Source organism: Poecilia reticulata, linkage group LG13 (assembly GCF_000633615.1).
Source record: "Poecilia reticulata strain Guanapo linkage group LG13, Guppy_female_1.0+MT, whole genome shotgun sequence".
Taxonomy (NCBI): domain Eukaryota; kingdom Metazoa; phylum Chordata; class Actinopteri; order Cyprinodontiformes; family Poeciliidae; genus Poecilia; species Poecilia reticulata.
The window spans coordinates 4,607,054-4,625,474 of NC_024343.1; the positions used below are offsets into that span (position 1 = coordinate 4,607,054).

Below are 18,421 nucleotides of genomic sequence, written 5' to 3' on the forward strand. Positions count from 1 at the left end.
CGTACAGGTCAGATCCATTCAAGGAGTGGCTCTGTTAAAAACATCCATTCATAATGCAGAAGACGGTATTGTTATGTAAAGTTGCTGACCCGACTGTAGTGGATCTGTAAAACACACTTGATGATGGTGTGATTAAGGTGTCAGAATAACACTCAACTAGAGTGAATTACACAACACCTTCGTAACGTTAACCTTTGACCTGGGAGCAGTAATCATGTACGGGTCAGGTAAGGTGGCTTTGTCAGGAGACAGCAGCTGACATTGTGTTCTTTTACAGCTGGTTCGCAGCCCATTCGATTAATGATTTCCTCAACTAGCTCCTCGCTTTAAATCAAACTTTGGCCACCGCTCAGCCTCTACCTGCTTCTATAGAGTTTGTTAAGAGTTTTAGTTGGAAGTGGTTTAAAAAACTCTGGGACCATTTTGGCAAGATTAGAAATCTAGTTGTGTTACTGGTTTATCTGTTTGGTGACCGTTTAATCTACTTGGGTTCAATCTCTGCATGTCTGGATTGTTAAGATATAACTTGTGCATACGTCAGCCTCTAGATCAGAGGTTGTTTGGAAACCATTGGGGGGGCGCAGGAGAAAAAGTTTGGGAACCACTGCTCTAGATAAATACGATTTTATGGAAAACACAAACACTGATTCAATTTGCCCTACATAATGGAATAACATGTCACTCAGCCCTTTAGAAAACATTTATTCATTAATGGATTGTGATTTAACCAAACTTTTTAGTGATTGTTTTCGTTACAAATACCTTGCGTACGAAATTCAGCTCTTTAATTAGAGAGCTTTTTGTTCTTGTAAATCATTGACATGACACCCGTTTCTAGTTTAGATTGGACTAAACGCTACTGTATATAACAGGGCTGGATGATATGGTATGCATTCTTTTTCATACCAGGTCCAATATTAAATTGAGTTTTCTCCTCACTTTCTTTTCTAAAAAAGAAAAAAAAAACCTGCAAAAACATTTTCAAAATGTGGCTTTTATATTTATCATCATTTCAGCAGAATAAAGACGCAATTTTACCAGAAGAATGTCTTAAAATTACAAGAAAATAAGTTAAAGAAAATAAGAAAAAAGCCTGGAAGGATGTTTATTTTTTAACCTTTTGCAGTCTCATAAAGCTACTACTTCATCCTCTAATATTACTACATTACTCTTGTAATATTAAGACTTCATTCACAATATATCAACATTGTCATGAGTTTATTCTCACAATAATAATAATCATCATCTTAGCCTGGCCCCAATTTTATGTCATGGAGTTAACCTGAATTCAAAGTCCGAATAAACAGAAGATATAAAACATGCCTGTCAAACAAAATGGCAGCTTTGGGGTGGCCTAACATCACTCTGAACTATGGAGAGTTGAGGAGAACGTTGGTAAAAAAATTTTTTTATTTTTTATTTTTTTTAAATCAAGATTTTTCCAAATTTAAATCTTCAAAAACCAAAAATTCAAATGATTGATAAAACTCAATGCAAGTCATCGTTCCCAAATCCGTCTTTATCCATTAACTCAAAACTGAATTCATAAACTGGACTAAAATGAATGTTGTGTTGCCTCTCTTTGGCCTTTACAGGTCACTAAATTAAAATACAAGTAGATGGTGAGGTTTTCTCACAGTAAAGATAATACTGTGTAACTGGATTTACATAAAAATAGGTAAAAACAAACAACACGCTCCAAATACCTGCATCTAAAACAGATAGAAAACCATTATTCATATCATGTTGAAGAACTGCAACATAATATGTATGTAGGTTTACTTGTCCTTGGTTGACACAACCGTCTTTGCTTAGTTTTAGCTCTGCCTCATCATAACCATGGAGGCTGATATTACACTGATTTATCACACTTATGTCAGTCTACCCCCTTTTGCAGCAGCTCCAGATGACCTTTTATAAGTACATATTCAAGACTTTAAGTCCACATTGTTCCAAATTGTTGGACTATATAACCGTGTATAACCTCAAACTATAAATTTACCATAATCTGCCTAATCAATAAAAACCAAAAAAGTTAAAGCACAATGATGCAAAATTTAAAAAAGTATGCAAATATCATCCCAAAATTACTGAGTGCAAATTTATGTCAAATATCAGAATTCATTTTTTACACGTTAGTTATTAATAGCTGTAGAAGTAGCAAATATTTAGCATTTTATCAGAAAGTTTTTACCATGTGAAAAAGGTTTCTTTTTAGTCAAGGTCTCAACAAATTTGTTTCAGTTCACTTGCTAACTTGTGTAGGAAGATAAATGATAGTTATGATCATTTTTTGTTTTTGGTTGTTGTGGGTTTTATTTTGGATATTTAATATATCCTCCAGCTCCAGTGTGAATTGTTCTTTACCAAATTAAAAGTTTATTGGTATTTGAGGAGGAAAACTTGCATTATTATGCCATTATCAATACATCACTTAAAATATGATCTTAAAAACAACATTGTTTATGGCAATAATTTCTGGGACAATTTATCGTCTGATATAATTGATTATGGAGGCATCCAACAGTCTGATTTGTGGATTCATCAATGCATTTTTGTCTCACAATCAAACATAAATAGCCATTATAAGCTTTAGCAAAACGACGGAACGCAATTTAACAACATTTCATTGTTTAACTGTAAAAACTAAAACTGACTAGAAATTGACTCCATAAACAAATAGAAATATAATAATTCCAGTAAGTAATTCAGTGAATATGAACCTTAGAAAAAGCATTCTTTATTAGACAAAGCTATGTAGAAAGGTAAAATAATGCACATGGCAAAATATTGGACACAATTATGAAAAACTGCCATGTGGCTTAGTTTTTAATCCAAAACTACATAATTTTTTCCTCTCAAACAACTGAGTCTTCCTTTCCTGCAGACAAGATAAATATGCAAGAGTCTTGTTAAAAACTGAGCTGCAGCGCTGCATTATCTGTAAATCCTTCTATAACCTCCATATACATGTTCAACCCCATACTGGTAACCAACCAACGCTTTTATTCTAACCTTCAGCTCTACCAGGAAGTATTCAGAGCACATTATGAACTGAAATAATATTACAAAAGTGACGAATAACAAAGATTACAAACAGACACTGTTGTTGAACAAAAAAACAACAAAAAAAAAAACCTAAAGAAACTTTTTTTTTTTTTGATCCGGTGTTCTTAATTACAATTTAACACATAACAATTGTCCTCAAAGAAACTGAGATCTCTGACCGGCTGCTGTTATATAACAAAGTTAATATTCAAGTCAAGTGATAAGAAATTATGACTTTATATTGATATTGTAACTTTTAAACCCATTTTAAAAGGTGTGGTTTATCAAGTTCTTATCTTTTGTGTGGGGAAAAATTAACAGTAAACCTTCCAGCTTTAGAATGTGAAGTCAAAAATATTTAGAAACAAAAAAAAATTATAGCTTACTTAATTTCCTTTCTGGTTGTTGCATTAGCAACACAACATATCTGAAAGTTGTTTGAAGCTACCTTTGCTTTTTTTTAAATACATGTATATTACGCAACAGTTACAGGTGTTTTTAACTCAATTACAGATAGAAGAAAATTTCACCCGTCAGGATGATACATTCTGCTGAGTGATAAATCTTCCCAGAAGTTATTGCGATAAACAATAATATTGTTGTTATTTTGTTAGTATTGTTGTTTTCCAGTAACACAATGATAGCGGCATAACATGCAAGAATACATTCTCAAAGATCAAGGAACTTGAAATGCATTTGACACTGGAACTGGAAGACATTTTTAAATATACAAAATAAATTAAATGAATAACGAATTCTCTGAACAAAATTGTCCAAAAAAAAAAAAAAAGAAAAAAAAAAAGCTAGTTGAAACCTTAGACTGAAGACTTTTGTCAACCAGTTTTTGACAGGAAGAGAGAGATAAAAGAGAAAAATTATAAATCATGCAAATGGAAATTATTGAGTTTGTTTTAAGTTATCATGCGATTAATTGATTTATCGCTTACTGCAACAGGCAGAAGGAAAATAAAAACTTTTGATAATGTATGCCATTTTTTATGCTCTTCAAAAGTAACTACACTCATCTACTTTTATTTGCACACCTATTAATAGCATGACGACAAGCATTTCTTCACTTATATAATAAGAAGACGAATGGGTTTCCTTCACAGACCCAAAAGAACCTTTTTAACTTTTCATAAGTTCCTCATGTCGGCCACCCCAAAAAACCTAAACCAATAATATGTTAACATAAATAAAAAAATAAAAACTAGCTACTTTCTGCCTTAGAATAAGCCAACAGTCAGACAACATTCACTCATCTCACAATTGGGGAGCAACCTCAGCGGCAACACGCGCGCAAAACCTGCAACATGCAACACCAAGCTGAAAATAAGCAACACAATAACTTATTATAACCAGCTCAGGGAGCCACTTTCAGCCGTTTCAGTCCACAAAGCGCTGTGATGAGTTTGCAGTCTGACATAACACACAGGGTTCATTGTGACTGAACTTCACCCATCACACTGGAGCGCCAACAAAAACCACCTTTATTGCCGCCATTGCGTTTGCAAGCAACCGTCAATATGCAGAAAATTGCACAATTGCTTTTGTGCCGAGTGGAGGCCGCCTCTTCCGTGATCCGTGTGAGAAAGGAAGCGCCTTCCGCAACCCTCGGCCACAATCTGTGTCCTTACAGTCACCTCCATGTATTTGAAGCAGAAAGCCACAGCTTGTATCGCATTACCCACACAACAGTGCATTTATCAGACATGCATTCCAGGTCTGTGGATTTTTGCTCTTTTTTTATGTAAAAATCCACTCAAAATAATGGTTTGCTCCACAATTCCTATATTGTTTTTTTTTTGATAGTTTAAAAATCAAGCACAAATATCTACAGTAGACTAGCTTGAAACATCATAAAGATAAAAAGTGATTGTGCACAAAATGAAATAAAACGTCTAGGTGAAGTATCAACTAACATGGAAAATCAGGCACTTAATTAAATGTTGCTTTTCATTTAAAATCAACTTCTTTATTGTCTCAAAGTTGTGGTTAACTTAACATCCTCTTATTTTAAAGGGGCAGTATTATGTATTCTCCAGCCATATTGTGCTATTTCATTGCAAAATCAACTTAAAATGTTAGTTTAACATGTTACTTAATGCTGCATTAAAGTAAAATGACTTTAAAGAAATTTGACTATGCAATTTAACGCCATAAAATTGAACCTGTCTGTTTAAGAAGCTCTTGCTCTTTCTGACACGCCGCTTTCAGGAAGTCATCACAACGAAGTTCCTCCATTAAGCCTTTAACAATGTTTCACCAGAGTTGCACTTACTTGAGAAAGAACAACCATTCAATGCATAGTTTAAATTTTGTCCCATAGGGAAAAAAAAACTATTTTTTTTTTTTATCATTGAACCAGTGTGGAACATTTCATTCACAAAAGGAAATGATATAAAACTTGACAATTAAGCAAATGAATCTATGAAAACATAAAAAAATAACATGTTAAGAGATATGTACTCTATTAGCATTTCATAAAGTAGGGAAAATGTATATCTTGATAATCTGAAACCTGTTTAAAATGACTCAGTTCTGGCTTAACTTGTACAAAAACTAATCAAAGGTATTCCTTAAATTTAGTTAATGTTTTTATGACCATTGACAATAACGGTTTCAATGTTGAGAGGGGGGAAAAAAAAAAACACAAAAAAACACAATGACAAATTTCAGAATTCCAAGCACTCTCAATTTTTAACTAAGTCAAATTTGGAATTTCCTTAAAAGTAATAATAGTTTTCCAGAAACGATAATATGTACAGACATAGAGTTATTTTCTAAATTTTGCTAGCATACATATTGAAATCAATTAAGCAAATAATATTCATCCAATTGAAAGAGGCATTGCTGAACGTTTTACAGTAGTATCCAAAACACACAAATTACTCAAAGCATTTTGATACATCTTGAGTTTTATGCAAAGGGGGCCTACAGCTCAGAAAAGGAAGCTCAGTGGAGCAATAAGAGTTATTGGGAGACCAATATATTCCGCTCAAAGTCACAAACAACCTTGGGAAAGCGCTTATTACAGTAAATTTGTAGCAATTCAACAAAAGTGCTGAAATGAGTACAAAAAAAGTACAATCTAATTAGTTGCTTTAAACTACAACAATTACTCTACTTTAAAACGGAATTTATGCATAGCCAGGCCTATAATCCAGATATGAAAGACCCAAGCTCAAGCAATCCTAGGAAATAACTTATTACTTGTTAATGTTTTACAAAATAAGTACAATGTGCACAAAATGTTTTATAGAATGCCAACAAGAGCAAAAGATGACTAAATATGTAACTTTCAGACTATGCTCTCTAAAACGTGTACAACTTGGGCATTTTTTTCTAACTGTGTAAATTAAATTTCTTAAAGCGCCCCCCCCCCCCAAAACTTGCTACAGGAGGTAACAATGTTAACTTATACCTTGGGCCGGCCCTGGTTTAAGGTCGCAACTTTTAGTTTCAGAGAAATTACCTCAGAATGTTGGACTTTAAAATGCTGTACTTTTAATAATTTCTAACCTACATAATCTTTATATCACATTAAATTATTTTGAATGAACTTTTAAATGAAATAATTTATTTTGACAAACACCTGTCATAAAATAACTTGCATGCATGGCTGCTTTAAAGCAGTGAAATAGTAATTTACTCAAGTATCAATTTGTGTGCCAACTCCATCTTAGGAGCTGTATCAATCACTCATTTTCAATTTTTAAAAACATATAATGTACCCAAATCGGGATTTTTTATATTTTAATACCCGTAGAAACAACGTAGTGCTTTGTAATGTACAACGTTCAAGCTATGTGTCAAGTACTGGAGACAGAACCAGGTAGCCTGATAAGCTAATAAGACAACTAACGTAATGAAAAGAGTAGAACACACTACTTAAGCGTTAATACAACATACTAAAAGGGTCAAGACAAATTAAACACCCATTGTTAGAATATCAACAAGGCATGTGGTCGCCGTGAAAACATTATAATCCCCCTGTCATGAGCAGCATCTGCTAGCATGTAGCCTCCGGTGAGGCTTTGAGGCCTTCTCCTAGCTTCCACCATCGCCATAACTGAGCTCGGTTTCATTTGGGAGCAGCTACGCCGTAGTATTAACTTTCAACCAGGAGTGAACAGTGCAGATATACTCACAATCCAAATGTTTCTTCTTTGGGCCCATAATTTCGTGCGTGGTGGCCTTGCATACTGTTTTCGACACCGCGGATCCCGTTACACTGTGCTGGGCTGCCGTTATCCTGTCCGTAATGCTCTGTCCCGACATCTTCGCTTTACTCAATGAAACAAAAGACTCAAAAAATGTGAAGCCCGAACGGCTTTAGTCTCCGAAGTTAGGTTTTCGTTTCCCCAGCTGTTTAAAAAATGAAATTTGATATCCACCTCCTCCTTTGCCTCTCAAGACCCCCCTTTTTCCCACCTCGCTCGGAGGAAAGAAAAATCAAAACTAGGCTATGGCAGACGCGGACCAGGGGAGGGCGGAATATAAAGGAAATCGGAATCTGACAACAATAAATATATATAAAAAAATATATAGACTAGATTTTTTTTTTCAGGCAGGGTCAGTCCCGAATCACTCGGATTTTAGAAATGCCAAGACAGTGAGGTTTCTTTCGCTGACTCATTCGACCCGGGTCTCTGTCTCGCTCTCATCCCGATGTAGCACACCGGATCCCTGCCTCCGCCGCTCCGCAAGTCGTCGTTGTCGCCGCCGCTCCTCCTCCTCTCCCTGTTCTCCCTCCTCCTACTGCCCGCTGCTGCTCAGCGTCAAAGCGCCGTGAAAGGAGGAAAAAAAAAAAAAAAAAGGACCTCTGAGAACGGGAAATGGCGGGTCTGTTCTGCTTTGCTCGCATGAACACCACCCAGCAGCAGGCCTACAATCAGAATCTGCACGGCTCGATTCTGCAGAACACTCCGCGGAGAATGTATGGCTGTGCACAGATCAGCTATGTCAAGCCTAGATGGATGAAGCCTGTGCTCAATCTGAGTAATGGATGTAGCTCAATGGGAACCAACACAACGGGCCTAAGTGAAAGAAAGAACCAGAACATTCTGGTTCATTCTAAATAGACTTAAGTGTATTTTGCATCGATTTTTACGTTAAACACAAAATCAAAGGGGTAAACGATTTTAAAAATGTTGCCAAAAAAGTGGTATCCATTTTTATTCACTACCCCTTTTATTCCAGTTCCCATCAATAAAATCCAATCCATCTAACTACCATAAAAAATGTCCTAATTAGCATAGTCCACCTGTGTGTGATTTATTCTGAGGATAAATAAAGCTCTTTTGGAAAGGCTTGTCCATACACCAAACACAGCATAGGTCAGTGTTGTGAAGTTCAAATCCGGGTTAGGTTATAATACACTCGAGAGCTGTGCGGTCGACCTCAGGTGTGTGTCTTCTACCCACTCCTCTTGTCTCAAGTTTTGCAGATGCCACCGTCGTTATTGGTCTGAGCCAGAACAATGATGCTTTCACATGCAGACAGGAAGTCGAACAGCTAGGACACAGGTGTGGTCTGAACCAGCTGCAGCTTAATCCGCTCGAAACTGTAGAAATGATTTCAGAAACCACCCCTTTCTTAGGATCTGGGTTAGTCTTACGCTGCTCGGTAGAATAGTAAAGTTTGAACTTTCTGATGCATCTCGACAAGTACAACCTTCCACAGGATCTGCTTGTACGCTGCCAGACTGTACTGAATCTTTCCTGTGTACGGGTCCAGACTCCAACAACAATCAGGTCTTCAGCATTCCCTCTGTAAAGGACTTGTTCAAGTCTAGGGTTAGAGAAAGAGCAGCATGGGCAACCAGCATCTCTGCAGACCCCACACATTCTGGACACAAACTGCTTAGACTTTTACCTTTAGCTAAACGCTATAGATTACTGTTAGCATAAACCAGTCTCCACAGAGACAGATTATGTGTCTCTGATGCACACAACCTCTCACTGTGTGTTTTATATTTTTCCCCTGTAAGTGTATATAAATACACTCAATGTGAGCATGTGAAGCCAAGGTTAAATTCCTTGTCTGTGCACAAAATCTTGCTCACTAAAGATGTTTCTAATTTCAGTTCATCATCTAAAAATGGAACGAGTAAATCACAACAGCAGACCTATAGTCTAGGCCGTCCAGCTAAACTCCATACGTGGAAGGATCTGTCAATAGGACTAGTTTTAATCAGTCAGGGTTGACATATGTGTAAAAATGTTACACATAGGTTATGTTATGTTATGTGGGCAAGCTTTATTCTGCACCCCTTGAAATGCCTGCCAAGTTGTTGCACTGTTGTTGCATAAAAAGATTGCACTACAAAACTGTCTTTTCAATAACTTTGTTAGTACTGTTTTAATTTGGCGGTTTCTCTATAACTTTCAGTTTTGCCTAGACAGCTTTAATTCTCAATTTTTGTGTTTTCAAACAGTAAGAATTATGTTTTCGCCAGTCTCTCTGTGTTTTAAAGAATCTATGCTCTGTGAAATTGATGCTGTTCAGGTTTGATGAGTCTGCATAGACTATTTATTTATTTATTTATTTATTTATTTATTTATTTATTTATTTATTTATTTATTTATTTATTTCGAGCAGACAGAAAAGAAAATAAAATAAAATAGAATGAAACAAACATAAGAAATAAAAATGTAAAACAAATTATTCTGCCCATGTGAAAAGTAAATTTTACATTTTCTGTTCGAAAATGAGCAGGTAGAAGATATATCTTATAATGTCCTACCCCTTTCGTCAATTTATAATCAATTAACTTTCAGAACATCAAAAAGAGACAACTTGTTTCCATTTTACATGTTGTTTGATTATGTACAATTATTTAAATACTATTTATACCATCAATTACATTATAGACTATTAAACAGTCCTCTTATATATCATATTTTGAAATAAGCTCTGTTTTAATGAGTTTTTAAAATTGGTTTACATTTGTACTTTTTTTTAACTCATCATTCAATCCATTCCAGACATTTACTCCACACATAGATAAACAAAACTCTTCCTGGTTGTTCTATTATGTTGGGTTTTTTTTTAATATCCTTCACCTCTTAAATTATAACCACCCTCTCTGTCACCAAACATTTCCTGTATATTGTGTGGAAGTTTTTGATTTCTGACCTTAAACATGAATTGTTAAGTTTTAAATGTTACAAGGTCCCAGAATTTCAATATATTTGATTTGATAAATAACTGGCTTGTGTGTTCCCAATATCCCACTTTATGTAGTATTCGGATTGATTTTTTTTGTAAGACGCATAATGGCTGTAAATTTGTTTTGAATGTATTCCCCCAAATTTCCACACAATATGTTAAATGTGGTACAATGAGTGTGTTGTATAGAATAAACAAAGATTTATAGTCCAGGACAAAACTAATTCCTCTTAGAACAGCAACACTTTTGGCTATTTTAGATTTTACTAGGCTGATCTGTGGTTTCCAGCTAAATTTATCATCCAATATGACACCCAAGAATTTTATTTCATGTACTTGTTCTAAATCAACACTGTCAATTGATATTTTAAGTGGATTATACTGCTTGAGATGTTGAACTTTAGGTAGTCAAATGCTGTCCAGAGTTCTTAAAAACTCAACACCAATATAGACTTCTTTGTTCTGTGTCATACTCCGCCTCTCGCCCGGAACGTTAGCTGGAGATAGGCACCAGCAACCCTCCTGACCCCACGAAGGGACAAGGGAGTAAAGAAAATGGACGGATGGATGTTCTGTGTCATTAAAAGCCATCAAATGAAATGTTATATAAAAATTAGCAAGAAAAAATAAACATAGAAGACTTCCTTCTGTTACAACTGATTGACTTTTTTTCCCCAGGCACTTACACCTCGCCTCAGTAGAATATTTAGTTGTGCTCTATACACAACTAAATATTCTGACCTCTATAGAAGAGAGGCAAGATAAGAAATAAAATAATAAACCATACAAATTTCCTGTACAGTTTACCATAAGCCAATACGTCCAATATGTAGAAGGGATTACTCTGGTAAGATGTTATCAAAATCAAACCTTTTAGCTGATCATTAGCAAATCATTTTCTGCTTAGAACACTGAACACTTCTTCTTCTTCTTGTTCACATTAGCACTACAGTCACATAAAATTCCAACAGAATACATTCAAGTTTGTGTTTTCAACATGACAAAATGTGAAAAGGGAATAAATACGTGTGCGGTGTACATACCCACAACTTCATAAGTTGTTTCTGCATTTCGGTGTGACATGCTTTGGGGGTTACAATCTTCTTCAAGCAATGAAGCAAACTAAATGAACAACACTTCGAGGGAAGCCCAGCACTCTGAGGTCGCAGGTGGCATCTCTTGCTGCGCCTCTGCATTGGCGGGGAGTGCAACTTCAGTGCCAGGGAAGCAAGCAGGATCAATACACTCATTCAGAAGGCTGGTATCATTTGTGGTTGGAAGCCAGCAACCTTTTGATTCAGCGAACAAACGGCTCTCCTTCACTGACAACCCATCCTGAGGCTCGTCGTGACTCGCGCCACAGGAAAATAAAGGCCGCTTTAAGACATCTCTCCTGCCTTCACTAGCCGTCTCTTCTTTGGCTTGTTGCATCTCTGCGATAGTGGCGATTTTTACACATAGGTCAACAATTTGTGTGACCGATACTGGATGTTGGTGCATCAGGGTTAATGGGTCTGGAAACGAAAATGTCCTTTTTCAGAAAAACCTATGGAAACCATGTTTTCTTCAGGTTTACAGTTACTTTTAGTAAGTTATTTAGTAAAGTTATATGTATATTTTTTGGTCTGCCTTTCAAAGACAGCATTTTGAATGTTCCATGTTAAAAAAACATAAATTTATACGTAAAGTTCACAATGTGCTTTATTAGTCCAGACCCTTCTCCCTCCTCTGCTGCAGGTGTCAGTACAGTGTGAAAGTTGGATAATGTCACTGCCACATAATGTACACACAGAGTCACAATTCTGGTTATTCAACTACTTCATTGCAAACTGCTTGTAAGAATCCATTGTACAGTACTGAATGTCTACACAGTTAATTTTTTTTTATTTTCTTGAGCAAATAAAATCAAACAGGCTCTACATGGATTCATATTCAACTCTCCTGAGTCAATAACCTGCATTACAGCTAGAATATTTCACATTTCGTTAGCTTTGGCATTTTTTCTCATTCAACTTTGAAAAACAGCTGAAGATCTGACGGTTTGAATGGAGATTGTCTGAGGAGCAATTTTACAAGTTTTGGTACAAATTTGTAATAACCCTGTACTTTGACTGGGCCATTTTAACACATGGATATGCTTTGATCCAATGATATTGGATTGGCTTGCATTATGCATTGCTTTCTCTTGGTCTGCTATAGAAAATCCAGATGAAATATATTATAAATTATGTTCTGCAATGTGATGAAAAGTGGAAATATTGAAGGGGTGTGAAGGTCATGCCAGTTTATAATCTCAGTGTATTGTAAGCATGGCTCTTGTCAAATGTTATGTTATCCATGCTGAAGGTCATGACACAACCACATAACTCCTCGGACTCTGGTCTTTGGATTGGTTAAGTAATAATCTTTTTATCCTTCTTTGTACCAAAGCACTATTGATATTTTCAAAGCAAAGATCTGTAATACTGATCTGCCTGACCTCAATTTCGTTTTTGCTTCATGCGACAATGACCTTTACCCAGATGCTTTTAAAACACCTGCTGCTGCAGCAGCATTGCTTTTTGATTAATACAATTAAAGTTTAGGTCAATGTAAGGATCATAGTGTTTTGTTTGTTCTTTTTTTTTTCCAATAATTGATAGTTTTGATTTTTTTTTCTTTTCTGATTTCATCTAATCGTTGAGGAATTTCACATTTTCTGTTGTTCCATAAGCAAAAAAGAAATTAGCTGAAAAAAAAACAAACATTGCACAATTATTGTAATAGCTAAAAATAACCTGACAATTTGTAGGAGCAAAAAAAGTTAATATCCAAATTTTTCTGTACCAAAGTTTTAATAGCTTCTTACATTTTCATTTAGTCTTAAATGTCCCCACTGACCCGGCCCACTTCACTTAAAGAGAAAAATCACTCCCCAAAAGCTGCAGTCTCCACCCGGCTTCATCTACTCTGAGCATAAGAACACCTACACAGGAATTGTGTTTCACCTGGGCATTTAGCTCAATCTTGCCAAAACAGGTTGTGGCAAAGCAGTTGCTGTTGGACTTGGATCTGCAAGCAGGTGAGTTTCTGACAGCAAAACAAGAACCTTTGTGCAACACGCGAAAACAACTATTGCAAACAAAGGCCACAGTGAGGTGTGTTGATCCCCTTACTAATTCACACATGACTAGTGAGCCAGTTTCTCCAGTGTCTGGAGAGTATTCACTCTGCTTCAATTTTTTTCACATTTTATGTTGCAGCCTTATTCCAAATTGAATTAAATTAGTCTCTTTTCTCATAATTGTTCACACAAATACGCTGTTATGACAACGTGGGGGTGGGGGGCTCACATTTACATAAGTATTCACAACCTTTTACTTATGTATTTTCAGACAGGCACATGGTGCAATTTTGTAACACAATCAAGTAACCATGCTACCTTCAATTGTTATATAGAAGATGTATACATCAAACAGGACAGTTGAAACCTAATTTGATGCCTTGAAATTGGCCTCTGTCTCTTTGAGAAACTTTGACTGCTTCCAACAATGATTCTCATTTTACTGTTTGCAACCTTTATTAGGACTGAGTGAGAAGTAGTTTGAATGATGAGCTCATCAAACTTGTGGTTTTGAGCTTTATAGTAAAAGCTGTGAGTACTCACATAAATTTGATTTGTTGGTTTTCTATTTTTAATAAATTTGAAAAGCATTTACAATTAGTTATCCACGCTGACATATTGAGGTATTTGCGTGCAGAATTTTGAGGAAGGAGATTAAGTTAATAAAGTTTGGGTAACACTTTATTTGACGGGGTGTGAATAAGACTGACATGACACTGTCATAAACATGACATAACACCTGTCATGACCATAAAGAAGTCTTTATGAATTTCTATGACTCAGGTGTGCTGTGGTGGCGCAGGGTTTAAGCACAACCCACATATGGAGGCCTTAGTCCTCGACGCAGCTGTCGCAGGTTTGATTCCCGGCCCTGGCGACCTTTGCTTCATGTCTTCCCCCTTCTCTCATTACCCACTTTCCTGTCAATTAACTATCAAATAAAGGCCACTAGAGCCAAAAAAATCTTTAAAAAAAAAAGAAAAAATGTCTATGACTGTTGTCATGAAGTGTCATTCGGTAAATAATGACACTTTTAATGCAAAGTTGCATTGAAAGTCCATTAAAAGTGCTAACGTTGCATTAAATTGTCATTATTTACAAAATCATGCAAAGTTGGCACTTTTAATGGACTTTTAAAGCAACTTTGCATTAAAAGTGTCATTATTTACCGAATGACACTTCATAACAACTGTCAAACATTCATAAGGACTCGTTCATGTTCATGACAGATGTTATGTCATGTGTATGACAGTGTTATGTCAGTCTTATGCACACCTCTTCAAATAAAGTGTTACCAAAGTTTGGAAGTGAGATGCTGTGAGTTCATTTATGATCCTGCTGTCGTCAGGCTGGTGACAAACGGTGAGGATGATTCAGATTTCAGAATAAAAGTACATTCTGGTGCATAACACGCAATTTGACTCTCAGTACCACTACAGGGATGATTATAGATTTTATAAGAACCGTTATCAGTATCGTCTGATTGACCATCAACGATCACAGGATCATTGGTCAATGGTGGAGAGGACTTGTCGCATCTTTGCAGATTTAAAAATGTCACCATTTCCATTCTGCAAAGGTAGCACCAAAAGTGTATTTTATATTGTGTAATTTTCTGGATTGGCAATAGGACGGCTAAAGAAGCTGGACGCTTCATCAAGTTTTTCCATCAGTGTTGACTTTTTTTTTTGCTCCATCTACTTGCAGAATTTTTGTCAGCGATTAAACCTTATTCTGTGCTAATTAGTCTCTTTAATGCTTTTCTAAGATCCTAATATGATCTTGATACCCATTTAATCTGCCACGTGTTGTCAGTCACTCACTCTTTCCATATATTTGTCTCCAGGACTAGTTTTGATGGCCTGCAGTTGTGAAATTTCCTCTTGCAAAACATGTGCAGGCAGTGTTAGTCATTACTTTCTATTCGTCACTTTTTATAGCTGAATAAGCACCCAAGTGATTTCCTGCAATGTTTTGCAATGCACTTTTTTTTTCTTGTGCAAAGTCCACCATGTTAAAACACAGTAAGCATAATTTAAAACATGGCTTCAATTTGAACTTCTACATACCACAGAATTGGACCGTCTTGCACATTTTTGTTAGTATATTATATGTTGTACTTTAAAATCCATCCACCAATTATCTAAACATTCTTATCTTTGCTTGCTTGCCAAAGGACCTGTGCTTTTCTCCTTAAAAAAATGGTAATATAAAAAATTGCTGTTCAAGTTTTCCAAATATGATAACATTTTTTTAAATATGCCATGTTTGTAAGTGTTCTTTTCCGATCCTGTTTTTTGTACTTCTGTTTGTAATTTTACTTGATTGCTGCAAAGAGTGTTTAGAAAAGTGCTATTCAAATAAAATGTATTATTGCACATAACTAATTGAAAGCATTTTAGGAAAACAATGGCTATATAAAACAGATGAAAAGTGATTGAATCTCCTTGACGTCCTCTCTGTGTGAAGTGTCATTAAGCTGGCTCACCCGTTCTGGTTCTGCCCAGTATGAACTGAATTTTAGACTACAGCTTTTCAGGGCTTTTCCAGATCATAATCATGGAACATCAAACCCAATCACAACCTGAAAACAACTGGATGCTTCTTGGCGTCACGTCAGCTTCTGCTCTGTGTTCACACGGCTGTTCGTCTTGGGATGGCGATGGCAACGAAACAAATTGCATTCATTTAGAAATATGTTATTGAACTCAGCTTTGCACGCTGGCAAAATGAGACGTTGGTCGTACTCAAATGGCAGCTGAGCCTTCATGAGTGCAAATAAACTCATGAGGAGAATTTACTTTCAAGCGGACTCATTTCTGAATATCAAACAGTAAAAAGTCTAAAATCAAATTAAATATCTCGCATTCCATGTCTGAAAATACCTCATGCAACCAAATTTCTTGCAGCCTGGTTCTTAAAAGCTGCCAGGGCGTGAGGCGCTTTGAGCCGTAGCTACGACAACCAGAGTCCACTGTGAAAGCTTGATCTTTGAGGAGGGATTTCAGATTTCCTTTCCTCTCTATGGCAGCTGTTCTCTTCCAAAGAAAGACAAGCGGTCGACTTGCGGAGTTCTTTGCTAATTCAGCGCACGCACACTTACCAGCTAATAGAGGTTTACTGACACACTGCTCACACTGTCTCCTCCTTTCACTCGCACCAGATCAACCTTGTCTAGTGTGGAGATGGAGCACACGACTTGTGCTGGTGTCGTCGTTACTAAGAGTTGCAGATATTTTCAGCAGTTTTTTTGGTGTGGACCTACACGCGACGCGTTCTATGACATTTAATTTCTTTGCCGTCGATCAAAGTTGTTGAAAGGTCAGTCATTAATAGATAAAAAGGCAGACTAGACATTCTGCGGGTCGCAAGCTTAGATGGAAAATGTCTCTTTTCTCCATTTAAATATAAAAATGTTCAATCTTTTCTTTGGCAAGATATTATACCGTTGACATTTCTGATACACTTACATCCGGAAGTACAGAAAACCAAAAACAAAACAAAAACACAGCAGTTTTTGAAAAACCTCTACCCCCCCCCAAAAAAATAGCAACAACAACAGCAACAAAAAAACTATTTTAATATGGGTTATTTTTTATATAGATCCCAATTAGTTGCTTCTACTCTTCCAGGAACTCATGCATTGAACAAAAACAACTAAAAATACATAACGCACATAGATCGCATAACTAAATTAAGATAAAAGTAGCTACAAAACTGAACAGATACAAATGCAAAATAGAGGGAAAAATCAAAACAAAAGGCTGTTCACAAAATATGAAAAACATACACAATCAATATAACACAATTTAAAATTAAGAAAAATCAATTAGCATAATTGTTTACCTGTTAATCGCCTTCTTCTCAGTTCATTTTTTTTAAACTCATCTCCAATATATTTTTCAGTGAAGCCCAATTTCACGTTAAATTACAACGTCACATTTTTTTTAGGTCATATTTGACAACAGCTTAAGTTAACATAGTTACCCGTACTTGAAAATGACACTATGTGCCTGAAAAGTACATAATACTGCCCCTTTAAGAAACTGGCACTAAATGGATTAAAATCAGTCTCCTCTTCACCCAGGCCCAGAACTGCTTCGCTTACAGAGCGAATAGAGTGACCAACATCTTGAACAGAAATCAATGTGACGAAATGTTTTCCCCAATGTGAAAAGTGGGAAAACAAAAGAACATATTTTAAACTTTAGGGACAGTGGTTCTGCCTCCCTCCATTTTCCATTGTGGAGACAAAAAGAAAACCAAACATGGATACTAGAACACGACGGGACTGAAGCAAATGATAATTTGGGAATGGAAAATGATAATCAAGGCCAGAACAGAACCGAGACAAGGGAGACGAGGATAATGGAGACGAGACCAGGCATGAGAACTAGATAAGACCGACTAAAACAAAAATCTAATTTAAGTAAAACAAATGGAAAATAACCTAAAGAAACAAAAAATGATACCAGGACAACTGTAACTACACAAAGACAAAGAACAACAAACATATCAAAAACAAAAAAACAAAAAAAACACCTACACTTCTTTCAACTTCTTAGGAAATAATAATAATAATAATAAAAAACCTGTGTGAGTTGCTGCTGGTGCTTTTCAATCGTTCCACCATTGAAAGATTCCTAGTGTGTCTGTACAGTGCGCTTCAGCGGACACCAAAAAGCAATGCAGAGAGCGACTAACACAATCACTGGCTGCCCTTTTCCATCTTTAGAGAAAATTGCCAACTTGTGAATGTTTTCTAGATACCAAAATCACAAAGACTCTTCTGAGCCTGGCCACCGACTGTTTGAACTTTGTCCCCCTCAGCAAAACGTTACAGGTGTCTGAAAAGAACAGAGTAGTAGGTTGAAGAAAAGCTTCTTTCCAAAAGAAAATGATAACAGAGGTTCACCTTTAGCAAGACAATATGGCTAAAACACACACAGGCGCACGCACACACACAAACACACAAAAAAACCCATATCCATTACTTTCTGCTGGCCTACCCTAAACAATACATTGAAGTTTGTATTTATTAGATGACAAAATGTAAATAGTTGAAGGTGCATGACTATTTTTGCAATGTGCTGACAA

The 18,421-nt window shown here is 36.1% G+C and overlaps 1 protein-coding gene across 10 annotated transcripts in view; it reads right to left on the minus strand.

Annotated features, from left to right (window-relative positions):
* Positions 1-7,955, minus strand: part of picalmb (phosphatidylinositol binding clathrin assembly protein b) — a 30,265-nt gene extending 22,310 nt beyond the window's left edge. For 2 of the 10 annotated variants that reach the window (XM_017308146.1, XM_017308144.1), the window contains exon 1: positions 7,200-7,955. In XM_017308146.1, the coding sequence (XP_017163635.1) occupies positions 7,200-7,329 (130 nt within the window). In that variant the 5' untranslated portion in view covers positions 7,330-7,955. The remainder of the gene's footprint in view (positions 1-7,199) is intronic. The other 8 variants (XM_017308145.1, XM_008425026.2, XM_017308152.1 and 5 more) reach the window with 6 other exon arrangements.
* Between the last annotated feature and the right edge of the window lie 10,466 nt (positions 7,956-18,421).